The sequence below is a fragment of the Mesoplodon bidens genome, assembly GCF_964165515.1.
Source record: "Mesoplodon bidens genome assembly, chromosome: 4".
Taxonomy (NCBI): Eukaryota; Metazoa; Chordata; class Mammalia; order Artiodactyla; family Ziphiidae; genus Mesoplodon; species Mesoplodon bidens.
The window spans coordinates 53,505,047-53,532,482 of NC_138160.1; the positions used below are offsets into that span (position 1 = coordinate 53,505,047).

The window sequence follows — 27,436 nt, forward strand, 5'->3', positions numbered from 1 at the left end:
CCTGCTTGGTTCCTTGGCGCCGAGCGAAAGGAAACTATTTCTCCTCTTTGCTTTTTAGGTTTGAGAGCCCCCGTTAGAATGGAATAGATACCTGCTAAATTACTTACTCTGTTACATGCTGCTCAGATTTTAGCCGCAGATGCTGACGTCCCCACCCTACCCGGGGAGAGCCTTGTGAACCGAGATGATTAACAGCGGGTATCTAAAGTGGTTTTTCCTTCTGTCTCTTGTTTCTTCATGCGGCAATGACAAAGTTACCAGGCTTCAGCTTCATCTGTGAAATTAGTCTAGCATTGTGCCAAGGATTTAGAAGTACATAGTACTATAACATATAATTTAGGTTTGTTAAAACTCACTGTTTACGTCAAAGTATTGTGTATAGGGGGAAATTCATGTCGGTTTGCATACACAGCAGACAGTTTTGAGTAAGTTTGATGATTTAATTGGATCATTATTTAGGGAAAATGAGCAGGGCATTCTTTTTCTGGAATTCCTGTTGTTTTGTGAAACCTTTTATTTGAAACGCTTTCAGCTTTATTTCATCGGTTTTCTACTACCACAAATGCACTTATTTCTTGGATGCCCTACTCTGTGGTTATCAATATCTTCTTGGACTGAGCTGAAAAGATGCTCGATAGACATGTGAACTCAAGTGAATAGCACTTAACCTTCCTTGTGGGATCCATTTTGAGGGACGCTTATCCCCTTAGTTATGTTGTAAGCATCAAACCTTCCAGAAGCTCACCAGTTTCATTTGAAGCATAAAATCATATACTGATAGTTGGGGTTATCAGAACTGTCTCTGACTGTAGAACTAAGAAACTAAAATATTAACTAATGTAATAGCAATAGGACCTGTGAGCTTAGCCTGGACTGAAATGGCTTATTCCTGAAGAAAGAAGAGAAATTGTCATGTTCTTTATCTCAGACTCATATGTAGTATATAAAATATATATTACTTAATTCTCAGAAGTTAAACTTTTTCAAGATCGCACAGCTAGTAAGTGATTGAGGTAATATTTCAACACAAGGCCTTCATCTTTCCAAGACTCCATGTTTCCTCCTAATGAAGGAAAGAGCATTTTCAGATATCATTCCATTAGTAGTTTGATGGAAATTTAGAGCAGTTCTGTTAGCTGCTAGGTATCATTTTATACAAATTGGAAGCTATTAAATACAGTTAAATTCCAGTGATGTGGAGGCTAATTGCTGTAGTCCTTCTAGGCTGCTACAGTAGTCTTTCCCAGGTATCTTCTATTTCCCAAAACAGAAGGTTCCTGGAGAAGAGTATTTTAGCAACCTAAAAGGACAAGTGCTTTGAAATTCAGTGTTAGTTTCAACTTTCTTAAAGCTCTTTGGCCCCATTCTTCCCCACTGTTCTAGTTATCCAAGAGTTTTCACACGTTTTAATTTTACCTATGTTGTATGCCAAATATATCAATTTGTATTGTCATATAAGTTTACTTTCATATGTATGTAAAGTATTAAGGAGCTCTCACAACATCAGTGTCCCTGGAATACAACACTGAGTAAGTTCAGACAACAATGAAAGAATTCTCAGTGGCATGTCTTAAAATGTGAAAATGTAAGGAAAAGGGAAGAAAAAAATAAAAACATTATTAATTCTTGAAAGAATATGCTATCTGTATTTAGATCCATATTAAAATTATGGATGTTAAGGATCACAGTCATTTATGAATTTGAGTTGCCATATCTGTCAGTCAGTGGACATTAACAGTAAGGAAAAGAATTATTATGAGATTGGTTACTTCTTTTGACTTTTCAGAGTCAGTGGTTAAATGAGTATTGTGACATCATGCCAAGGAGACCCCACTCACAGTCATCCCGGCAATGGGAGAACCTCCGTCAAGTAGTTCTCTAATGATTTTTGGAAGAAGGGATTTGACCTCTTGTTTTTTTCTCCGGTAGCTAGGATTTGAAAGAGACTGCATTATGGCTCAGGCAACTTTGGGCCCGATTAGGAAACCTAACTTGCAGATCCTGGTAGGCTCCATTCTTGAGCCTGTGTACTGTATGCTGGAACTTATTATCGATGACTTAATTTGGGGCAACTTGAAGACGTCTGTGTTCTAAGAGGAAAAAAAGTAAGGCTCTAGTCTTCTTTTCATCCTCCAAATTGGAATTCAGAAGCCATGCTACTAAGGTTTTGACACTGCTTAAGTGCCTCATTTATACAAATGAGACTTTGTCAGGAAACCATTTTCTAGCATGGTTAAAATGCAAAGTTAAACCATTTTCATGTCTTCAGTATTTACTACTGAGAATGAAATAAAATCATTAAGTATTCTGTCTATATATTTGTTTAGTAGAATTCATGTAATTTTAAAGTATAAAATGATCCATTTTCTTCAAAATAGATTAAAAATTACAATATTTTCATTGTCCTCAATTCACATGTCTCAAATTTTTTAGTATTATTACATTTTTGTTCATTATCTTCATATGAATCTAGTATTTTAAAAATCACTAATTTACTTTTTGTTTCTGCTATAGTCTTAAGATTATTATTACCTAACATATTAATATCAGTACTTCCAAATCCATTATATCTCTTCAGTTAAACATGTTGACTACTAGCAGTTTTAGGCTGAAAGGATATGATAAGGCATCTAATCCAGATCCCTTATTTTGGTAAGAGAAAGGATTTCCAGTTTTGCGGATTACATTCACATTTACCAATAGCACTTTGGTAAAATATCATATTGGAATTGGTTTGTTTTTTTCTTTTTTTCCCTGCCTATCTGTATATAGGCTATCCCTACCATATCTTATTCTTTGCAATACTTCCACTTTAGGTCCTGTTTCCCTCTGATTTGGAAAGAGAGAGAGTCTTGTAATTATAAATTGCATTCTAGCTCTGAGGAGCTCAGCTAAGAAATATTCTCTTCATTAAGAGTAACTGGATTACTGCAGAATGACTACAGAAGTAATATTACATTATCGACCATATGAGAGTGAAACCACACAACTGCCAAAAATTGCAGAGAAAGCAATTCAAGACTTTCCCACACGTCCACTATCAAGATTTATTCCTTGGTTTCCACATGATGGGTCCAGACTTCCACTCAAACCTAAACGATTACCACCTGTGATTTCTGAAGAGGCAACTGAAGATGTAAGACAGTACTTAACCATTTCAGAACATGATATTAAATTGCAGAGTTATGATTGCACAGTAGATCTACTGGAGTTTCAACCTAATTTGAAAAAAAAGAAGCACTTAATCCGATCACACACACTGAATGAACAGACTAATTCTGGAAGTCTGGATAAACAATCAGAAAAAGGAAAACGGCACAAGAAGAGGTCTTGGAGTGTTTCACTTCCCAGCAGTAATTGTACTGAAAATATTTTTCCTTTGTCTGAAAAATTGCAGGATAGTTTAAAAGCACTAAATTTGCACTCATTTTATAGAGCAAGATGGACAATAGAGCACACTATTTGCAACAACCAAACTCTGGAAGACATTTGGGAAAAACTCAATCGAATTATCAGGTGCAATGAACTTCCGTCTTGTAATGCTACAATTCAGAGACATTTAGGCCAGATATGGGTGTTCTGTGATGTTATGTACTGTGAATATGTGGGAAGTCTTCTTAAAGGAAGATTAGCTCTTACTGGGAAGATTAACTTATTTGTGCATAAATATGGTCTTATTTTTAGTATGTAATGAATTCCACTAATTGTCAAAAAGAAAAATATTCTGAATGAACTGAGTAGGAACTGAAACAGATGAATAAATTTTTAATTGTGTGGTAATATATGTACAGTTTGTATCTCAGAAATAAATATCAGGTGAATTCCTAGGCTTGTCACTTAAGTCAGGAACTTTCTGTGTTCTACTTTGAGCAGCCTTCTTTTAAATGAATTGTGATAACTTATTATTTTTACTGAATTTAAAGGTAAAATGTTCTATTCCTTTTGTTCTGTTACTTTTCCAGTGGTTGAATTAGATATTCCTATGAATTACAGTGACTAGTTTGGATTTTGGTAAATCCCCAAAATCTAATTTTACAGTATTTTTTCTTTACTCACCTAAAGTGTAATGATTTTTTTAAAAATAAAACTAAAACCAGTTCTGTTGGGAATGGTATTCAAGTGCCATGAATGTGGTATTCAAACTGAGAGACCAGCCCAGATTCTGCCAATATTTCCAAAGATATGTAATAGACAATAGTTGATGTGTTGTTCTGAAACAAAAGTATAAAATGTATAATTTGTCTAAGACCATAGTATATCATTAAGGCAATAAGCTCTTTTGAAGTAAAGTATCAAATATGGGTAAGAGATCAAGTTATTCTTTATTTAATACAGATAATTCAATCTTAATGACTGTTATTGCTGATTACTAATGCTCTGGTTCTTGGAGTCATGGGTTTCCCATAGCAAAATATTGTAAATTGGGTTTACACATCATTTTATAAAAATATTCAAAGTGATTATATAATAAAAGTTTTATTTAAAAGTATATTTATTTAACAAATTTGAATGCGTACCATGAGCTAGGTACTAGAATAAAGTAGGAAAGGAGACAAACATGGATCCTGCCCTCACAGAGCTAACATAGAGTCACTATTCTTAAGTAGTTAAACTACATCCCTGAAAAAAAACCCTGTAAGACTGTACTCATTAGGAAGGCAGAAACACATTTGCCTTGTGGCACAGTGCCTGGCATGGTAGGGGCTCAATACTACATGGTAAATGTGCCCTCTGGGGGGCTTCTCATAGCCTGAGCTGGCTGAGGTTCCTTAAAACATAAGGAGTCTATTTTTTAACTAAAGAGGTTATCTTTTCTAATTAGGTTTCACACTATCCAAACACTGTTTTCTTTTTAACTTTTAATACCTTTCTTTTGTCTCAAATGCGACTGCTCTGTAGAAAATAATCATCATGTGCATGAATGCTTCCAAAAGTCTTTAAATGAAAAATCACCAGGTGTAGAGGGAGTTTCCAAGGTAACTTCATCAGTAATTACTTCCTCTTTCATTCATTATTCATCTTACTTTTCAATCAAGAGTGCTGGAGAAAAGTCAAGAAGTTATTCATTATTACCAGCGAGCTTTGCAAATAAGAGTTGGCTAATGTTATTAGGCAATCATAAATGGTGGATTTGGGTTTTTTTGTTGTTCAGGTCTTATTTAGCATTAGGTTGCTAATCAAAGGTTAATAGTTAGGTAATCATAAGACAGGGTCACTTACATAGACCACAGCATTTCTTTTATGATACGTTTTTATTATTTTGAAATGATTATACACAGAAAATATTCTGAAAATATTCTTATATTTTCTTATGGGCTTCTTATGAGCAGTATTTTAATTTAAGAATCACACATTAAAAAGAGCTTCTTTGTCTTCATATGTGGCAGATTTAAATTTCTCTAATTTACTCTGTATAAATTGCTTTCTACCCCTCTGAGAAACAATGAAAAGGTGAATCAAAACTGGGAAAATGAAGACTGAGTTTTACTGCAACTAGTGCCGTGATCTTAAAGGAAGAAGCGATTCATTTCTCATCTACCTGGACAATGCTTAGGCAGTAATTAAGGGCTAAGAATTTAGAATCCACTGCCATGCCTTTGAAGCCTTCTTAGAGTATTGAGAACCTTAGGACTGATGATTCTAGCACTAGCTAATAGTAGAGCTCACCAGTATTTCTGGGTTCCACAGTTAAGTCACAGACATGAATAAATTGGGGAAACAAAGACATGCAGGAAGGTGAATCTGAGGGCATTTGGTAAAATGCCAAAGCGTTTACTCTAGGAAAGTGGCAACAGTGCCATAATTTTATTTTTCCCTGACAAGCTATCCACTTTCAAATAAATGTTAACTCAAATTCTAAGAAAGAAGATGTGAAGGGCATCACATGAATTTAACTAAATTATTTGCCAACTTAGCAAATAATTTCAAAACCGTTTTTTGAAAATTTCTAAGATGAGCTCCTGCATAATGATTCACTTTGATTTAATCTGCTCAAAATGCCCCAGATTATTCCAAGGTTCACAAACTTGAATGCCTTCAGGAACTAGAAAAGTAAGACTATAGAATGTGGTAAGGACTCTGAAAGTGAAGAAGATTTGACATAATTTTTTTTAATGTTGTGGCCAAGCAAAATGTATATGTAAGTTGAACTGGCCTAATTCATTGGTTTATAACCTCAAGCCTATCTTTTTTTTAATTTACTGAAGACTTTTAAAAGTTTTTTTATAAGATTTTAGATGAAACCTGAATTTCATAAGTAAATCAAATGTCTGTATTTTGTGAGTTCCACTGAGAGTGTTTCTACACATGGCACTAACTATGCATTGTGTGTAGTGAATATCTGTCACTCAACTAAAAATCACATATTCTTTTTTGCCTCTTTAATTTTTGACCAAGAACCTGATTTAACATTGAAGACTGGATACATAATTACCATTTAATAACGAGTGCTTTGTTGTTTTTCTGCCAGTTTTTTTTAAAACCCTGTGTTTTGTTGATATTTGTTCTTTTCTAACATTGTGTTTAATTTTTGAGTTTCATTAATTCATTATAAGACAGGAAATACTAAGGTTAAATCTGTACTTGATATGGACATACTTTGGATCATCCTTCAAGGAAGGAGATAGTTTTTTGTTTGTTTGTTTTTAACATCTTTATTGGAGTATAATTGCTTTACAATGGTGTGTTAGTTTCTGCTTTGTAACAAAATGAATCAGCTATACATATACATATATCCCTGTATCTCCTCCCTCTTGCGTCTCCATATTTTTTTTTTTAGATTCCATATATATGTGTTAGCATACGGTATTTGTTTTTCTCTTTCTCACTTACTTCACTCTGTATGACAAACTCTAGGTCCATCCACCTCACTACAAATAACTCAATTTCGTTTCTTTTTATGGCTGAGTAATATTCCATTGTATATGTGTGCCACATCTTCTTTAAAGGAATGAGATAGTTTTATGTTACAAATTTGGCTTTCTCCGTTTGTGTTTAAAAATCTGCAGTATGACAAATTGTGCTTTATAGTAATTTTCTTTGCCTCCACAGGATGATAGTATTTCTTACCAACTGCTATCCCCTCTTGCTGATATTTTACCCTCTTTTGAAAATAGGAAGAAAACTGGTACTTTAAATACCAGCTTGGGATGTTTTTATTTTTAATGGAGGGTTGTTCTTTACCCACCCTCTACTGTCTCATCCCCTAGAAAACCATAGCATCAGTAAAAACTAAGCTTTAAAGGACTTTTGTACATAATGGAAGTTTGAGCATATAATAAGCAAATAAGCTGGCTACACGTCTAGGTGAATTAAGAACACTTTTTTTTGATCACTGCAAATTTATGTTTATTTTAATTTGTTTACTTTTTACTATTAACTGAGTATAACTTTCTTTTTTAAAACATTTTTATTAGGGTATAAAATTTTTATTGGGGTATATAGTTGATTTACAGTGTTGTGAAGAACACTTTTTAAAAAGTGTTTCAGGGGCTTCCCTGGTGGTGCAGTGGTTGAGAGTCCACCTGCCGATGCAGGGGACGTGGGTTCGTGCCCCGGTCCGGAAAGATCCCACATGCTGAGGAGCGGCTAGGCCCGTGAGCCATGGCCGCTGAGCCCGCGCGTCCGGAGCCTGTGCTCCACAACGGGAGAGGCCACAACAGTGAGAGGCCCGCGTACCACACACACGCAAAAAAAGTGATTCAGGATTCCCTTGAGAGTGTATTTCCTCTTTATTAGGATTTGGTCTCACCTGAAATGAAAAAAAAGAGAGAGAGCACCAATTGGTGTTAAAATTGAGCTTAGAGTCTTGAAAGATTGTGAAAAAAACTGTTTCCTATGTGTCATTTTCAGAGCACCTTTTTATCCCCTGCAGATTGTACTTAATTTTAATGTTTTCCTGGTTAAAAGTAAAAGTGAAAGAGGTTTGAAACACTTCCCCATTCACTCCCCCACCCACATCATTGATATGTAGCTGGTTAATGTTCTGTTTGAAATAGAGTTGGACTTGGAATACCCATGGGATGTTTCTAATAAAGCATGACATTCCAGGTTTATGACCCTGGGCTTATAATTAAGAATAGGGAAAATTATTTTTGAGCAAAGTGAAGTCTGTGGCCATCTATTTAATATAACATTGTTTAATGGCCTCAGTTCTTGAAACTTTACATCTTCAAAAATACCACTTACTTTAAGAGTTTGGTGGGGCGTTAATACTATGTGCCAGAACCTGTGTCAAGCACCGAGCCCACAAAACTTAACATGATACATAAGAGCCTAAACTTCAAGGAGTTTGGATAGGAGTGCTATAAACTTATAAGTGAATAAACGTAATTCATGATAAATACAAGGTGCTATGAGAGAAACAGGGTGACCTGTTACTTCTTTTCTGAGAAAGATGACATTTAAGCTAAGACCAAAATGAGAAAGGCACTAAATTTGATATGAATGATATAGCTATTTAATTAGTAGTTAGGTGGTACATTTTTACATACATTAACGAATACCACATGTTGTGCACTAACCATTTAGATCATAGTCTTTAAAGATTTGAGTTTTGAGTTGAATGAACATCTTAATAGACTATAAAGAAACAGTCTTCTGGGATTCATTTTCTGAAATGTTTTATGAGTTTGTATGATTTTTACTTCTATATTTTTGTCTTTATTTTGATGTGGTCAAATGTCAATCTTTTTTTTTTAACATCTTTATTGGAGTATAATTGCTTTACAATGGTGTGTTAGTTTCTGATTTATAACAAAGTGAATCAGTTATACATACACATATGTTCCCATATCTCTTCCCTTTTACGTCTCCCTCCCTCCCACCCTCCCTATCCCACCCCTCTAGGTGGTCACAAAGCACCGAGCTGATTTGTCTTTATTTTTATGTGGTCAAATGTCAATCTTAACAAAAAATTGAGAAAGATTTTTTAATTAGAATGTCCTATCCCCACTAGACTAGGTTTAATTTTCACTTTTTCTAGTTTTCTCTTGCTTAATTTTTATCCAACTATTTGATACATATGCAGCTTGATATTTGAAATGAATTTGTAAACTAAATTTCATTTTTCCCAGATAGTGAACCAGTTGTCCTAGCACCTTATAATGTTGATTTGTTTTTGCTGCATCCTAATAATTTTTTAAAATTATCTAACATGTCAATATGGTCTTGTATTAATAAGCCAATTAGTTGATTATGGACTTAAATGTTTTACTACATGTTATGTCCAGTTTTTTATGTCCAGTTTTTTATCATTGTTTCCTATTAATTTCTATAGCTTATTTTTATTTATTTGTTTTTCTAGATAAACTTTAGATACATTCTGTCATGTTCCGAGTTTTGGTTGGAATTTTATAAACCTACACATTAACTGACACTTTCATAATTTTTACAAAGAATTGATATTACTTAAAGGGCCACTTACTGAACTTCAGTGGCCTGTGATTATAACCAAGGAATAAAGTTAACAAAAATCCTTTTGGCATAAAATTATTGTTTCATATTCAGAATGGTGCATCTAAATTCTTGTCCCTATCAGACTAACATTGGTTAATATTTTGTTGATATTGTTTACAGTGAAGTCATTCAAGATTTTTTAAAGCCTTATTCTTGTAATGTACCATAAGCTTTGAAATTATTTTATTTTCTACTTTTTGTATAATGAGCCATATTTCATTTGCATTTAATTTTTATAATTCATTAGGTTGTAAATAAAAGCAAAATTGTTCTTTCTTTTTGTCATATATAAAATTCTTTTTGTTATATTCTAACAATTTTATTAGTAAATCATTGCTGTGTAATAATCTTAGGAAATACTTATATTGTTTAGGAAGTATTTAAATTATATTTTATACTAGTATAAAATTGATGAATACCATACATTCAACTTGCGAATACTGGCATAAAATGATATTAATATTTTCTTTCTTTCTTTCTTTCTTTTTTTTCTTTTTTTTTTTCTACTTTCCCAATTCACAGTGATGCGGTTGACTAAGCCTACTTTATTCACCAATATTCCAGTAACATGTGAAGAGAAAGACTTGCCTGGTATGACACATGCTTTATCCTACTTGAACCTAGGGAAAAGTTGAAACCTGGATTGCCTTACCTTGGAATAAGCCTAACCTTGCCAATCTTATGCTAACTCTTTGCTGCATTATTTGTTGCCTGTTTTTGTACGTGTGAATGGTGGCCATCTGAGTAATAGGTCTCGGTCATAACCTATACATCAAAATACTATTGATATCCCGCGGCAACTAGAGACTTTTATTTTAGTTTTAGTAAAAATACATTCCTCGTAATGACATTATTAATATTTCAATTATCCTCAAATGTCCCATCAATGTATGTTAGCATTCCCTTTATTTAAAAATCATTGGGGCTTCCCTGGTGGCGCAGTGGTTGAGAGTCCGCCTGCCGATGCAGGGGACACGGGTTCGTGCCCCGGTCTGGGAAGATCCCACATGCCGCGGAGGGGATAGGCCCGTGAGCCATGGCTGCTGAGCCTGCGCATCCGGAGCCTGTGCTCCGCAACGGGAGAGGCCACAGCAGTGAGAGGCCCATGTACCGCAAAATAAATAAATAAATAAATAAATAAAAATAAAAATCATTGGAGCTTTCTATATATCTCATGACCTGCATTTTCCTTTGTTCCTGAAGTGTTCATTTTCTGTAGAAACAGAATTTTTTTGGCATGCATTTGTTGTAGTGAAGATTAGATTAATATATTAAATATAATTTTTGTTATGAGATTATTTTTTTAAATATCTCTCCCAGCTGTTTCTTCACATAAATAAAAGTTATTTACAAGGTAGGTGTTAGAATTTGATGTTTTTCTCTTTCTACAGGAGACCTCTTTAACCAGCTCATGAGAGATGATCCTTCAACTGTAAATGGTGCAGAGATTTTAATGTTGGGAGAAATGTTGACTTTACCACAGAATTTTGGGTAAGAATGATATGTTCACATTAGAAACACAACAACAATCTGAAGCCATTACAAATCATGTTTTCAAAAAGTAACTATGGGATGGGAAAATGCTCATGATACATGTATGTGGCTGAAAACAAAAAAAAGTTTTACCAAAAGTATACTATGTGATTCTGGGGGGTTTTTTTAATTAAAAAAATAAGATGCATACCAAAATATTAACAGTGGTTCCTAGGGTGGTAGAATTTTAACTTTCTTCTTTAGATCTTATTATATTTTTTAATGCCTACGTATTCCTTTTATTTTAACTGATTTAATCTCAGTGTCTTTCAGAAGCAGCTCTTTTATTCAACATTACAGCCGTTTACCAACTTAAGTTATTGGACTTGTCAGCTCATTAGGAGTTCTAAATATTTTATTCCTTCTCTTGCTCTTAGCTATTCTCTTACTCTAGATTATTACTGAGGTAGAAGTCCCTGGTTCCATTCTGTTTGCAACTGAGACAATTTGAGACCAAAAGGAATTTTTCAGGTTTTTTCAAAAGGTTTACAGAATGTGGTCATTGACTAGTGTCTTGAAAGCTTAGAAATATATTCATGTAAAAAACGTATTCATATTAAAATATTTTTATAAATATATCTACATTTATTTATATGTTTATATGCATTATATATATGACATATACTTAAAAAGTAATGCCACTAGTCATTATTTTTATTAGAATGACTTAGAAAAATAAAATAAATTGGTAAAAAATACTCTGAGAGAAATGAGGTCATAAGAATAGAGAAAATAAAATACTCTGAGATCAATAACTTGGTCTCTTCTAGATTCGGGGCATAAGTTATTTCAAAAACTGCTAGCCTCCTCAGTATCAAATCTTCAGACTCTTAACATGGATCTGATTTCAATGACTTATTTTTAGGAGGGCTGGCAGTTTTGGCAGTAGTTGAGGGTCAAGATATATAGCATGTTTTATAGATTAAATCTGTATTTTTAATTGCACTAGGTAATGAGTGAGCAGCCTAGTGTAAACAAAGAAATATTGAAATAATATTTCACCTGATCTCTATCCTTTAGTAATTTCTCCATTTGATGTTCTCAGTGGTGCACAAATAGAAGATTTATGATAAAAGTTGAATTGATTTCTGCCTAAAAATTTATTTTATTTCACAGGAATATATTTTTGGGAGAGACCTTTTCCAGTTATATCAGCGTTCATAATGATAGCAATCAAGTTGTAAAAGATATATTGGTTAAAGTAAGTGGCATTCTTATTTGGGAGAATTTTTTTTAACTTTTTAATTTCTCTTCTTATGTTTTGAAACTTCATTAAAATGCCTGCTTGATACTGGACTTTTTAATTGTCATTAATAACAAGTATTAATTGAACACCTAAAGTTCTAAGATATGCTGTGTACAGAATCATTTTTCCTTATCCTCAAAATTTGTGATGGCTTGGATGAGAAAATGTACCAAAGGTAAATAACACTTTAAATTTTTGTTAATAATTTGTGATTAACATAATAAAATTTGAAAGGGGAGGAAAGATCACTGGGGATTGCATCATTCAGGAAGGCTTATTGAAGGAGAGGGAGCACAAGAGGATCTTGAAAGAATGGCAGGATTTAGAAGAAAAGACAAAGAGGGACATGGTAATCGGAAGCAGAGACATAGGAATACGTAATGTGTTCTTGTAGCAGTGAACAGAATTCACTTAGTAAGAGTAGGTAAGGTTGTAGAGATATGTAGTAGCCATACAGTGGAGCATCTTAAAAGCAAGACTAAGGCTACGGTTATTTTAAGACAGTGTGCAGTCAGTGGAGACTTTTGAGCAGAGGTATTCAGGCTATGTTGGAAGACTGTCATGAAAGCATTGTATGGGATGGTTTGTAGGAAATAGGCCAGTTAGAATATTCTTGCAGTTTTGAGAAATCAAGAGAGAGAATATGCTAGCTCAGTTAAACAACTGGAAATTTATTCCCAAAAAGAAAGGGCATAAAAAAAGGAAAAATTCATTGTATGTTGTTGAAAAGTGGTCAAAGCTGTCTTCCAGTGGTGAGTTTAGGTCACTAGAGCATTGCCTATGGAAGGGAAAGGGAAGTCCAGTTAGAATGAGATTGAAAAATGATCAGCAAGTACTAGAATTGAAAAGGATCTCAGAGAGAAAATATTCCAAGTTCCTTATATGACCCAACTTCCAGAAACTGGATGCAAATTTTTGCATACATGTACATATGTTTGTCACTCTATGGTTAGGGTTTCTGCCTTTCATTAGATCAGGAGTTGGCAAACTACAGCGTGCAGGCCAAATTTGATCCATTGCCGGTTTTTGCAAGACAGTATGAAGCTATGCTAAGAATGAGCTAAGAAAGGTTTTACATTTTTAAATGATTGAAAAGAAACAAAAGCTTATTTTGTGATGTGAAAATTATATAAAATTCAAATTTCAGTCTGTAAGTAAAATTTTATTGACACATAGCCACACTCATCTGTTTATGTATTATTTGTGGCAGATTTCAAGCTACAACATCAGAATTGTGTAGTTGCAACAAACTGTATGACCTGCAAAGTCTAAAATATTTGCTATCTGACCTTTTAAAGAAAAAGTTTGCTGACCTCTGCATTTGATTATGAAAAGGACTGACTTTCAGAACTTCGAGAATGTATATTTTTTCCTGTCATACAGTTGGCATTCAGTAAATGTTGAATTTATTTTTGTAAGATGAATAAATCAGCAAATGTGTGTAATTTAAGTCAATGTTAAAAAGAACAAATTTTACCATAGTGTATTTCTTATAAAATATGTGATTATATTTCTGTGGGCTCTGCTCAGTTTTAATTTCTATAAAGGCAGTGGTGTTTGGCATAATAACAGAGATAGCTAATGTTTATTGAGCAGTACAGTGCCCACCAAGAGTCTTCTTACTCTTAACTAAGAACTAGCATTTTGTTTATCATTTTACAGACTCCAATTACATATAACTTGGCTCTTCTTTGCCTGCTTTTCTTTAGTTCCCCTTGGTAAATTTTCATTACAATCTATATTTCCTTGGGTGCTTTATAATTATCTCCAAATGTTTTTTTGAGGGTATTTAATTCACTTTGAATATGTGTTGCAGTTTTCTTCTGTTTCACTATTGGTTTTGGGTGGCAGTTTGGATCAGTGAATTGTTTAAATTATCATTGTGTGGTTTTTTTTAATAGTATTTTTGTATGGATTAAGACTGTTGCTAGCTTTGCATTCTGGGAAATGCAGTTTGGGGTGCTTTGATATTCTTAGTTCAAGAATACTCTCTTAGAGCCTTGCAAGCGAAGTGTCGTTTCTTTATCCGGTGGCTTTTGGGAGGGTGGTGGAAGAAGAAATGGTTGAGTGTTCCTCAGTTTTTCTCTTTCTTTTAAGTGACAGCATCCTCAACTTTCTCCTCCTGCTTCATTTTCTCTTCACTGACAGTGTCCAAAAGGTTCTTCTCCTTTTTAACTCTCTTCTTCCCCTGAATTGTTATCTTTCCAGAATTGCCTCTTCACCATTAAACATACTGTTATATCTCCTGTAGGCTGTGCTCTCATCTTCCAGTAATGCACTTTCTCAGTATTCTGACACTTAGGATAGACTTTGTCTTTCTGGCAGTACTTTTCATCATTCTCAGGCCTGTCTCTACCTTCTTTTTCTCTCTTAAGCTCAATTTTTCATGAACTTCTCTTGTTCTTTGCAAAGGCTCATGACGAGAGCGTGAGAAATAGCTTGCAGAAATTTGAAGTTTAGACATTTGCTGCTCTCTAGCTATACTAACACTGAGTTTGTATAGTTTTTAAATTTTATTTATTTATTTGAGGATGACTCAGGAGATTCAGTTACTCTACTGCCATTACTTCAGCTACTCAGAATTCTGCTCTCAAAAGTTTAATTTTTTATAGCTCTTGGAATTTTGGAATGTGGAAAAGAGATTATGAATCGGTACTCTTTTAATTCCTTTACTGACATCTTAGTGTTGTTTTTGAGAATAAAAATGCTATATAATCTATCATGTTTAACTGGAAACCACTAGGGGGTTTTTTGTTTGTTTTTTAATTGAAAAATAATTTTCAGCAATAAGTCTGAAAACCTTAGCATGCTACCAAAAAATGAAGTGTTCTATATACAAAAGATAGCGTGGTGTACCATAAATAAAAAAATAGTAGAGACTTCCCTCATGGTGCAGTGGTTGGGAGTCCGCCTGCCAATTCAGGGGACACAGGTTCGAGCTCTGGTCCGGGGAGATCCCACATGCTGGGGAGCAACCAAGTCCGCGAGCCACAACTACTGAGCCCGTGTGCCACAACTACTGAAGCCCATGTGCCTAGATCCCGTCCTCTGCAACAAGAGAAGCCACTGCAATGAGTAGCCCATGCACCGCAATGAAGAGTAGCCTCCACTTGCCGCAACTAGAGAAAGCCCACGCACAACAAAGACCCAACGCAGACAAAAATAAATAAATAAATAAATTTATTTAAAAAAAAATAACTTTAAGGGTTCCCTGGTGGCGCAGTGGTTTAGAGTCCACCTGCCGATGCAGGGGACACGGGTTTGTGCCCCGATCCAGGAAGATCCCATATGCCGCAGAGCAGCTGGGCCCATGAGCCATGGCCGCTGAGCCTGCGCATCCGGAGCCTGTGCTCCACAACGGGAGAGGCCACAACAGTGAGAGGCCCGCATACCGCAAAAAAATAAAAAATAAAAAAATAACTTTAATGATCTGTACCATTGGTGGTTTATTTTTATTTTATTTATTTATTTTTGGCTACATCAGGTTTTAGTTGCAGCTTTCTCTCTAGTTAACATTGCATGGGCTCCAGAGTGCACAGGCTCTGTAGTTGTGGCACACAGGCTCAATAACCCCGCAGCATGTGGGATCTAAGTTCCCCCGACCAGGGATCAAACTGGCATCCCCTAGCACTACAAGATGGATTCTTAACCACGAGACCACCAGGGAAGTCCCTGTACTATTGGTTCTTAAACTTTAGAAGGTATTAAAATCATCTGGAGGACTTTTTAAAACACTGATTGCTGAGCCTCACCTCCAGTGTTTCTGATTTAATCAATCTGAAATGGTGCCCAAGAATTTACCTTTTTTTTTTTTTTTTTTTTGGCCACACCACGGGGCTTGTGGGAGCTTAGTTCCCCAACCAGGGATCAAACCCAGGCCCCTGACAGTGGAAGCGCAAAGTCCTAACCACTGGACCACCAGGGAATTCCCAGAATTTACATTTCTAACATGTTCTCAGGTGATGCTGATTCTGTTAGTCTGGGAACCATACTTTGAGAACCAATGGTGAGTAATAGGCATTTGCTCATTCATTCAACAAGTATATATTCCAGGCACAATTCTAAATACTGGGGTTATAGCAGGAAACAAAAGAGACAAGGCCTCTATTTGCTTGAAGTTTAGTCTAGATGTTTTTAAATGCTTTTTCCTTATTTTTTAACATGAATTCCTTAATTATACCGAACTCTTTCTTGATCTTGAGCTTTTACACTTAAGGTGTTTTGCTTTTTTTAACTTACTTGAAATGATTCTCCATTTCCCCTTTCCTCTCTCTCTTTTTAAATCCTGCTCATCCAAAAACCAATTTGCAGCATGAAGCCGACCCTGTAATTTAAATTGTATTCCCCTACTTCAAGCCAGCCCTCCATTCCTCCTTTACTCTATATTATTTTCCCCAAACATTTAAATTCCCTAGGGGCAGGGATTTTGGTCTGTTGTTCACTGGTGTATCTCCAGCTCCTGGAAAATCCCTCATAGGTAATTAGGAAATAAATGTTAAGTGCAGCAGTGTTTATAAGATGAAAAAGGAGAAAAGTAGAAGTGTTCAGCCATATATAATACATGCTGTAGTTATGATTAATGTTTAAAAAATGATACATAGGAAAACACATTGGACAGAAAGCCCATGGGTTTGACTGTTTCTTTTCCCCCTCTTCTCTAATTTCTAAAATGTTTGTTAAAGAATTTTGAATTTCAGGGCTTCCCTGGTGGCGCAGTGGTTGGGAGTCTGCCTGCCGATGCAGGGGACGCGGGTTCGTGCCCTGGTCCGGGAAGATCCCACATGCTGTGGAGTGGCTGGGCCCGTGAGCCATGGCCGCTGGGCCTGCGCGTCCAGAGCTTGTGCTCCGCAATGGGAGAGGCCGCGACAGTGAGAGGCCCGTGTATCACAAAAAAAGAAAAAAAAAAAAAAATTTTGAATTTCAGCTTAATTACTTATTACTTGTATAACTTAAGGGGAGTTGTTCCTTCTATGTGCCTTGGTTTGTCTGTAAATTAGGGATAGTATAATGACTTACTTCAGGGTTGTGGGCATTAAATGAGTAATGTGCTTAGAACAGGGCCTTGTACATAGTAGGTGCCCAATAATTGTGAGCTACTACTGTTTAATAACTGAATATAATAACAAAAAAGACAGCACTAATAAATATCCCACTTGGAAGTGCCTGCATTAAGAATGTTAGGTTAGAATTAACTGCAGAAAACCTGTTAACTGATATAAAAAAAAAAAAAAGCTTTTAAAAAATCTATACTCTTATGGACAAAACCTCCCCTAATCCCCATGACTTAATGTGATCTTTGCTTTCTCTGAATTTTTCTTGACATTTGCCTTGAAGTTTTATCATAACTTCATTCAGTATGCAACAAACATTTATTAATTGCCTACTGTGTGCCAGGCACCATGTTATAGTGGTGAACAAGAGAAGGCAAGAGGTTCCTGCCTCAACAGACCTTACATCTTTGGTAGGGGAGACAGAAGGAAACAGGTAAACAAAATCATAAATAAGGTAATTATAGATCATAATAAATGTTACAAAGAAAGTTAAAATTGAATGTGATAGAAAGTAGCTGAGCTTAAGGGAGGATGCCATTTAAGAGAATTAGAGAAAATGATCAATGTTCAAAAGGAATAAGGGAGGGAATATGATAGAAAGTAACTTGGTAGGGGCAAGAGAGAAAATGGTCCTTTCTTAGTTGATGACTTTAATGCTGATCTCTAGTTCTACATATCAGCTGGTCTCTGACATCTAATACTGTTTTGAATGATTATTTACCTTTTACCTTTTAGTGTTATATACTAACACATGTGTACACATCTATATATGTTTCTGTAATATCCATCTGTATATATATAAATTTCAAAACCATATGTTCGTACTGATGCCCCAAATTCCAGTCCAACACCAAAGGTTTCATTGCAGGCTTCTCTCTTTCCTTATTTGTACCTTTTTTTCTCCAAAGGTAAGAAACTTGTCTCTTGTTATCCATAATATATATATTTTTTGTTTTGTCCTAGTTTACATGTAGAAGTTTCAGAACTGCTAATCCATACCCCTGCAAAACAGAAAATGGGCTAGCTAGAGTAAAACATTTGTGTGCTGTACTTTTCATTTTTAGCTTTTGTTTGCCAAACTTAAGTTAGTTCCTTTTTTCCCTTTCCTCCTCCCAGTATGGTTGTGTTCATTTGTAATACAGTTAGGTTCATTTGATACTGTTTGTATTACATTTTGGATTCCCCCTACTTTATAGCTGATTTTATCAATATTTATTTTTAGGTGTGTGTGTGTGTGAACCATTACCCTGTTCCTAAGCATCAGAGCTATACAAAAAGATGTACACAGAGACGTGTTGCTCCCCTTCATCCCTACTTCCTTGTTCTTGTTCCCCTATTCTTTCCACCCATACTTATCCACACCCTGTAGGTAACCAGTCTCATTTGGATTTTATTCTCTCTTTCAAGGCTGATCTTCAGACAAGTTCTCAGCGTTTAAATCTTTCAGCCTCCAATGCTGCAGTGGCTGAACTTAAACCCGATTGTTGTATAGATGATGTCATACACCATGAAGTAAAGGAGATTGGAACACACATGTAAGAATTAATTTTACTAGATCTCAGAGGCTTTTACTTATATATGTCTTTATTTGAAATTTTTGCTTTATTTCCACTTATTCCACTTGTTATTAAGCCTAAGAACCTACTTCAGAAGGAATTTTATGTACCATGTTTACATGCTTGCCAGAAACAAACTTTAAACAAAATGTTTATTTTTGAAAGGAAAAAATATCTTAATTTATCTTCACTTATGTCTAGTTTCATTTTTGCATCTACAATCTTATCTTAAAAAAAAACCATGCAAACCTTTAAAACGCAGGTAGCACTCTAAAAGTACATTTATTCTTTTGAAATGCTAACTGATGTTAATAACATTTATTTTTAAATTCATAATTTTTCAGTTCTGTATTTAACTGTATAAATATACTCTACCCTGAGAGTTCAAAAATAGAGAACCAAAGTAAAGATAGGAGGGAAAAAAAATCTCAAATTCTGTATTCCTGGCCTGTGTATGTATTTGAATGTGAATGCTGTATTTTTCTTTGTCTGAGAGGCAAATATGAAAATTTCAGCCATCTAAAGCAGTTTTAGACTTCTCTATCTGCCTTACCACCCCCATATCCAGTTGATTCACAGTCCTGTTAGTTCTTGTTAACTATCTCTCAGTAGCCTCTCTTCATCTCCACTTAACGTCACCATTTTTGCTTCTCTTCTTTGTCTTAAAGAAATATGTAATATTATCTATTATTTAATTCATTTTGGTGACAAACTCTGTTGTAGGCACTTTTTAATATATATTCTGTGGTTGATATGAGCTTTGAGTCAGATTTTCTGGAGTTCAAATTTTAGCTTGATTAGTTATTTAATTATGTGATCTTGGATAAGTCACTTAACACTTCAGTGATCTCCTACTACCCTTAGGAAATTCTAACTGTATAGGTTTTGCAGAGCTCCCCACAACGAATCCTTACCAACTACGTACTCTAGTTCTCACCTTTCATCATGCTTCCCTCCCTCTCTACTCTGCAGTCATATTGGACTTCTTTTACCTCTGAACTGCTCTGTGACTTGAAATGTATCCTTCCCTTACAAAGGAATGCCTGTGTCATTTTATTAATTTTCTTCTACTTTGTCATATCTCAGATTCATCATGACTTTCTCAAAGAGACTTTTTGACCTCCTAGACTAGATAAAATCCCCCTTCTTGTCTATTTTATAGCATCCACAACTTGTCATTTTTTTCTATGTCTTTTATGATTGACATTACTTACTGAGTGCCTGCCGTTCCCATTAAAGTATGAGTTCCACAGTCACCTACATCCCCGGGATTTACTGAGAACAGTGGTCAATATTTGTTGAAATTGATTTTATTGAAATGATACTAAATGTGTAAAATCCCCATTTTACAGAAAATGAGACTCTTAGAGAATTTAATAGCTAGCACATAATGGCATAGAACTCAAATCTAAATCTAACTTCATAACCTGTACCTTGCTACACTGCTTCCAACTTTGAGCACTTGGAGAGCAGGTATTGAGTTTTGATCAACTCTAAATACCTAGCACCTAGTTTAGTACTAGGTACAAGTATAAAGTAGAAATTAAATTACCTGTAATGTCACGGCCTAGTATAGCCACTATTATAATATTGGTGTATTTCAATCCTTTATGTGCATATATATATAAAATAGATGTGTATAAGTAACTTAAATAATATTTTATAGAATTTTGATCATATTACACATGGTTTTATCTTTTTTAATACACCAGGAACCCAGTTGAGTCAGTATTCTTTGAAAACATTTTTTTGTTTTGTTTTGTTTTGTTGTACATGGGCCTCTCACTGTTGTGGCCTCTCCCATTGTGGAGCACAGGCGCCAGACGCACAGGCTCAGTGGCCATGGCTCACGGGCCCAGCCGCTCGGCGGCATGTGGGACCTTCCCGTACTGGGGCACAAACCCGTGTCCCCTGCATCGGCAGGCAGACTCTCAACCACTGCGCCACCAGGGAAGCCCGAAAACATTCTTTTTAAAATGACTTTATCTTACAACACCTGGACTGTGTATTGTAATTTGTTTACCCTAATGTTGGACTTTAGATATTTCCAGTCTTTCACTATTATAAATAATGCAGTGGTGAACATCTTAATATTTCCTGTAATAGATTGCTTGAAGTGGGTTTACTATAGGAGCATATAAGCATTTTTAAGACTCCTTTCCTGAAGGATTCTTTTCTAAATTTCTCATAACCACCAACAGTATAAAGAGAGTCAGTCTCTCTAAACTCTCACCAACCCTGATATTTCTTGGAAAGAATTTTTGCCAAATCCTAAGATAAGGAAAAATCTTATCTCATTATTTTAATTTGTTTCTTTGACTACTTGTGAGGCTGAACATTTCCACATTTTTGTTAGTCGATTATGGTACTACAATTTATGTGTATATCCTTTTCTTCTATTTTTTTTTAAATTTTTTAAATTAGTTTCTGCTTTATAACAAAGTGAATCAGTCATACATATACATCTGTTCCCACATTTTTCTTCTATTTTGAATGAGATATTGTTTTGCTTACAAAAATTTCTCTTCATATTGTTAGAAGCATTTTTTCCCAGTTTGTTGTCCTTCTTAAAATTTTGTCTTAGTGTTTTTGATTTATCCAATTTCTAATTTGTGGAGGTCTTTTCCTTTCCATTGCATTTATATTAAAAAGTCTTTCTTCATCCTGGAATTTTAAAAAAAATTGCATTTTCTTCTAGTTTATATGAACTTAACTTTTTACATTCAACTATTTAGTTGTCCTTTGATTTATTTTGGCTTATGCTTTACTTTCTGAAGAAAAAAGTTTCTGACTTCCTGCTTTAAAAATGGTATATCTTATTTTACTAATCAGAGCTTTCTTGTTCATGGAATTATATCCATATCTACTGGAACTCTTTTTTTCCTGCTCTAGGCTCATTTAGCTACACTTCCGTGTCATCAGTATAAATATTTTCCAAATTTGTTGGTAGAATTGAAGTGTAGTAGATTAACTATTAAAAAACAAAATTGATAGTGATTCAAAATCATTAAAACATCTTTCTGTTTCAGCTTGGTGTGTGCAGTGAGTTATACAACTCAGGGTGGAGAAAAAATGTATTTTAGAAAATTCTTCAAATTTCAGGTATTGAATATGACAGTGGTAAATAGTGTTTAGATGCCCTTTTTTCCCCTAGGAGATTACTACTATTTATCTGCAGTAAAAACAAACTCCAAATAAAGCAAATAGCTTAATATTTTTTGATTTGTCTTATTACTAGCAACCTAAAGTTGGACTAAAGTAAGTTAAATAAAAGCAGAGAAATTATCATTGTGGTTACTAGCAATCTAAAGTTGGACTAAAGTAAGTTAAATAAAAGCAGAGAAATTATCATTGGCAATGTAATGTTTTATCCAGAAAAAAAATTTGTTGTGTTTTCATGCCTTGACAAAACACAGAAGAATCTAGAAGATGGATAAAATGAGTATAAAGTCCAGACAAAATAAGTGTAAATAATATCAGATTTCTAAAGAAATATTTAAATGAGAGATTATTGTCTTGGGCTAAGTGGACCAAGCTTCCTTCAGAGACTTCATGAGTCACTGAAATTGTAGTTAGAATTTTTTATTTATACACAATTTTCGAAGTCCATAATCAAAAATAGTTAAAAACCACTGTTTTAACACATGTATGTGTGTGGATAGGGAAATGACCATATACAGTTATTTAGATCTAGATATGATACTATATATACTTTTCATTCCTCTGTTTGTAAGTGGAAGAAAAAGTACCAGCAATAGGAAGAAAAATTTTGCTTTATTCTATTGCTTTTTTTTTTTTTTTTTTTTTTTTTTTTTTTTTTTTTTTGCGGTACGCGGGCCTCTCACTGCTGTGGCCTCTCCTGTTGCAGAGCACAGGCTCCAGACGCGCAGGCTCAGCGGCCATGGCTCACGGGCCCAGCCGCTTCGTAGCATGTGGGATCTTCCCAGACCCGGGCACGAACCCGTGTCCCCTGCATTGGCAGGCGGACTCTCAACCACTGCGCCACCAGGGAAGCCCTATTCTATTGCTTTTGTTATCATTCATCTGTTTAAGATTTTGCATGTCTTTTAAAAGAAAATAAGAGGTTTGATTGCTTATTTTGATAAACATGCTTTGTGAAATATATACAGAGAAATACACAAAAATATATGTGTTCAGTTTAACAAACTATTATGAAGTACAAATCCATATAAGTCATGTAACTATTACCCAGTCAAGAAATTACGGTGGCTTTTTTAAAAATGCATTTGGGATTGTTTTTGTTTTTACAAGAGTATTGCATACCCATTAGAAAAGTCTATTACAATTAAAATTGGAAAATGCCTTTGACAAATTTAAGCCCTATGATTTAAAGCAGATAAACAAAATAAATGGTCAAATGATAATAATCTCCTTTGATTGATATGCTTTATTCAACTAGGTTCTCAAACCATTGGATGTGAAAACCAAATTTTACAATGCAGAGGTAAGTGTTGAGCACTTAGTGGGATTTCAGGTTCAACATTAGGATCTTATTTGACTAAAATTCTCATGTATTACATTTCTTTTCATATCAGAGTAAATTGCTGATATGACTGTGAATTACTTGTGAAAAATGAGCATAAAGTTCAATTGAAAGTGAATAATTTCACTGCAGATCGCTTTTAGTCTGCTGTTTTCAACTGACATGGAATCAATATGCCTTGATTTTTATTCTCGTTAATTTTGTGAGGCTTTCACCCTCTTTCATTAAATGATTGCCCTGTGCTTCCATTTAATAGTTGTTGTTACTGTCTAAAAACATTAGCAATCTGTTAAATATTTTATAAATGTGATTGTGATATTACAAAAATTGAAGTGGTAGATCCAACCCTGCAAAGAAGATTTAATATTCACCTAGAAAAATATGAAGTAGAGCTCCGTACATTAAATTCTTTGTCCTGGGAAGTCAGTGTGCCAGCCAGAGTTAGGTTGCTAAGTTTAGTGAATGGTTTGAAATGCTCCTTGGGAGAAACAAATTTGGCAAAAATATAGAAAGAAGTAACCTTTAGAATATAAGATTATCTTCTTTCCTAACAAAAGATAAAATAGAATTTTCCATAAGGAAAAGGTTTTATGGCTTGGATTTCTTTTACAATTCTATTTTATCCTGGTATCTAGAGGTCCAGAAAAAGCAGATTTCCAAATGGGCCTTTTACCCCCACAAAATCATGTGTTTCATATCACAGTGATAAACTCAAAGATATTCAAATGCAGTATTTTGAAATGAAAATTTTGTCTATTACTCCAAAACCAGGTGATCAGAAATTTGTAGTCACATGTCAAATTTGATATATATTTTTACCATCAGCATCTGAGTTTTTATTCACTATAAAGTTTGTACTACAGCTGGGCATACTAAGATATCTAAGATAAGGAGCCTAACCTTAAAGTAAAAACCTATTAGGAGAAAAGAAAAAAGTGCATAAAATAACAAAAGTTACTGGTATAGTATATAGTGAGACTAAAGAGCATGATGCAAAAAAGATGTGCTACACGAACTCAGGGGATGAGATTTTGGAGTAGTCTAAAGAAGCTTCATGGAAAAGGAAGAGAACTGCATCAGTGTCTAGAAGGAATAGGTGTTAGAAACGTCTAAGTGTCAGAGCAGTGAAGGCATTCCAAGCAGAGTTGGAAATACAAGTGGAACATAGAGTATGTAGTGAAGAGTATACCTATTTGATGCGAGGATACAGTCTCATCAAGGAGATAACTAGATGTTTCAAGGCACATATAGAAAGGCACATATTAAACTATTTCAGGTTTTCTTTGTTGAAGTATGGTGGTACATTAAGATACTTGTCAAGTAGTTTTATCACACCAATATTCAGAGTGAGTTACAAATTGTTTTTTAAATTGCTAGTTATTCCATAAATAACATAAAAGTAACATACTCCCCAAAAAGAAAGGAAAAAAACCCACAAGTCCACCACACTAAAAAGTAATCGGTTCTTCATTAACCCATATTCTCTTTCAGTCTTTACTCATTTATTTATAATATTCTGTTTTTATAATCATAGTAACAATTTTGTTTGCTTTTTCAGTTAACATTAAGTATAGACATTTTTTAGTCTAAACTTTGCCAACAAACTTCAGCTAAAATATTTTAGTAAAATTCTGAACTTTTGAAAATAGACATTTTTTAAAAAATGAGGAGTGAACAAATAGCATTTAGGATCTCTCTAAGATATTTGGTATTACCTATTAGGCAAACAAATACTGTTCTGCCTGTAACATGAAGCAGATTCTATGGACTCCATCTAGGAAATTCAAGTAAATTGTAGGAGTTAGTTAACCACACTGATATCAGTAGTTTATGTTTATTACACTATGCCATAGTCCTTACACGACAACTGTTATTAGCCCCACATTTGTCTCAAACATGTTTTTTATGCTGCTTCTAAAAATTCTAATACTGTGTGAATCACCTAAAGGAAAACAAGTTTTGTGAGAAACTGTTGTAGTCTTCTAATATAAGAAAGCCTTGTAAAAAAAAAATTGGTGACATTAGAAGCTAGGTGTCAAAAGTTTGGTCACAGCTCCATGCCAGGTACTGAAGAGAAATAAATATAAACTGAACATCTTCCCAGTCCTCACGGTACTTAGATCTAGTGGAGGACACTGACATGACATACAGTGTAAGCATCCCCACGCACCCCGATCATAAGTGTACTTATTCTCTGGGAACATAGGTGAAAAAGATTTCCAGCTATGTGTTTGATGAAAGAGCTGACATTTGAGATGGCCCTTGGTAAATAAGTAGCTTTAGCAATATATATGTGAAAAAAAGACAAACTGTGAAATCTGTTAACTCTCAGTTGTCTTAAGTGGTCTAGCCCAGCATTCCCTGAAGTGTGATCAGTGGAACTCTAATCATTCAAGATCCTCCTTGAAAAAATGATTCCATTATTAGATAAATTTAAGAGAAGCTATACAGTGTATATCTGTTCTGAATGTGGCAGATAGTATATACCCAACCTAAGTAATCTATGAAGAATTACAAAGTGAGTAAAGAATTTATAGAACTTGAAAGGCATGGGATATACCTCTCTCCCCCAAGATATGCCCTTGAATGTTTGCTCCTGTTTAAGTATTCACCTATAGTGTTCTGCTCTATTCATTTAACCTTAGCAGTTTCACATTTTTAGAAGAATGATTTGTCATATTTCTTTGTGTTACTTTCTGTTTACTTCCTTGTTTTACTAATGCTGTCTTGTTTAGTAAATTTAAAAAAATGCAGAAATGCATTTTATTTTAAAGTTAGTTATTCTTTTTCTTTAACATTTAATCTGATTTTTCTAATTTTTCTTTTTTATTTTTCCATTAGAGTGACCTCAGTTCTGTGGTAATTTGATTTTTTTATTATAAATTTATATGCTTTTCTTACTTACCACTTTTTGACTCTGCGTAATTAATCTCTCTTTACAAAACATAGTGGAAAAACAAAGTTAGTTGTGAATATACTTACGTGACTTCAAAAATATGTATATAATTTGTACTTTTTATATTGATCGTCTTATTCTATGGGAAAAAATACATCAAAGATTAAATTGTCATATTGAAACAATTATATTCTTATTTTTAGTGTGTTTCCTGTAGCTATTTTTAAAAAGAGGCATGTTAACCTTGTTTAAAATAACCTCGGGATTTTAAACCTCTTAATATAAAATATCCTACTATACTTCAATTCTTTGAGTAAACTGTGTAGTTGAAATTCATCTTCAAATGAGCAGTGGTTTTAGTTTTAAGTCTGGGTCAGGTAAAGATGGCCCTTTGACAACAGTAAACAGAAGAAAATTAAATTTTCCCACGTTGACTAAAATCATATTTTCAAATTTCTATTTAATATAAGCAGCATTTGCTTATAACACATTATATACATGATAAAAACATCAACTGCCTTAGTACTGAATTCTTGATTTTTTAAAAGTCAAGTTATTTCATGCTAACTGTTCAAACTAGCTTAATTTTCCATTATGCAGCTTGCTTTTCTTTCATTTTATCTAAGCTCTTCTAAACTTATGCAGAAATTGCATTTTTAAATTTGAAATGTGGGTCTATGGTTATTTTTTTTAAAGCAATGGATCGATGGGATTTTTTTTTGAGAAAAAGTAACAGAATAATGCCTTTGAATGTGTACTTCTTTTAAACTGATAAATCGTATTTCTATTTTCATTAGAGCACATGTGCCAAGGACTAAAGAATCTGTTTTGTTTTAGATAATAATACATTAAATTATAACTTCATCATTATATTTTTGCAAATGATTTCTACTTTCCTGGATTTAATGTTAAAAAAGCTCATAAGTGCCAAAAATTTTTGGTCATAGTTTATTTTATTTCTGTATATATATTACTGTGAAACTTCTGAATAAAATAATTCTAGAATATCCTTAGTATACCATTTTATGTATAGGTTTTTATCAAAAATGAGCCAAGTTTTCTGTTATCCTCCAATATATACCCCCCAAAATAACCAAATAGCATAAAAAGAAGAATGTTTAATGTAAATAATTAGGGAATTTAAAATATTATGTAAAACTACATATGTAACTTACCCATTGACTGAAATACTGC

General features: G+C 34.1%; 2 protein-coding genes across 4 annotated transcripts in view; both read left to right on the forward strand.

Annotated features, from left to right (window-relative positions):
- The window catches only part of TRAPPC13 (trafficking protein particle complex subunit 13), a 35,455-nt gene that overhangs the window by 221 nt on the left and 7,798 nt on the right, over positions 1 to 27,436 (forward strand). For 2 of the 3 annotated variants that reach the window (XM_081233927.1, XM_081233928.1), the window contains exons 2-8: positions 9,979 to 10,047; positions 10,848 to 10,947; positions 12,106 to 12,190; positions 18,694 to 18,821; positions 21,872 to 21,944; positions 23,263 to 23,307; positions 26,188 to 26,205. In XM_081233927.1, the coding sequence (XP_081090053.1) occupies positions 9,979 to 10,047; positions 10,848 to 10,947; positions 12,106 to 12,190; positions 18,694 to 18,821; positions 21,872 to 21,944; positions 23,263 to 23,307; positions 26,188 to 26,205 (518 nt within the window). Of the gene's footprint in view, positions 1 to 2,015; positions 2,106 to 9,978; positions 10,048 to 10,847; positions 10,948 to 12,105; positions 12,191 to 18,693; positions 18,822 to 21,871; positions 21,945 to 23,262; positions 23,308 to 26,187; positions 26,206 to 27,436 lie in introns of those variants that run through there. The other variant, XM_081233929.1, reaches the window with a different exon arrangement.
- Positions 2,019 to 4,397, forward strand: SHLD3 (shieldin complex subunit 3). The gene is made up of 2 exons (XM_081233934.1): positions 2,019 to 2,105; positions 2,817 to 4,397. Exon 2 carries the CDS (start codon positions 2,936 to 2,938, stop codon positions 3,689 to 3,691), a length of 756 nt encoding a protein of 251 aa, XP_081090060.1. The 5' UTR covers positions 2,019 to 2,105; positions 2,817 to 2,935; the 3' UTR covers positions 3,692 to 4,397.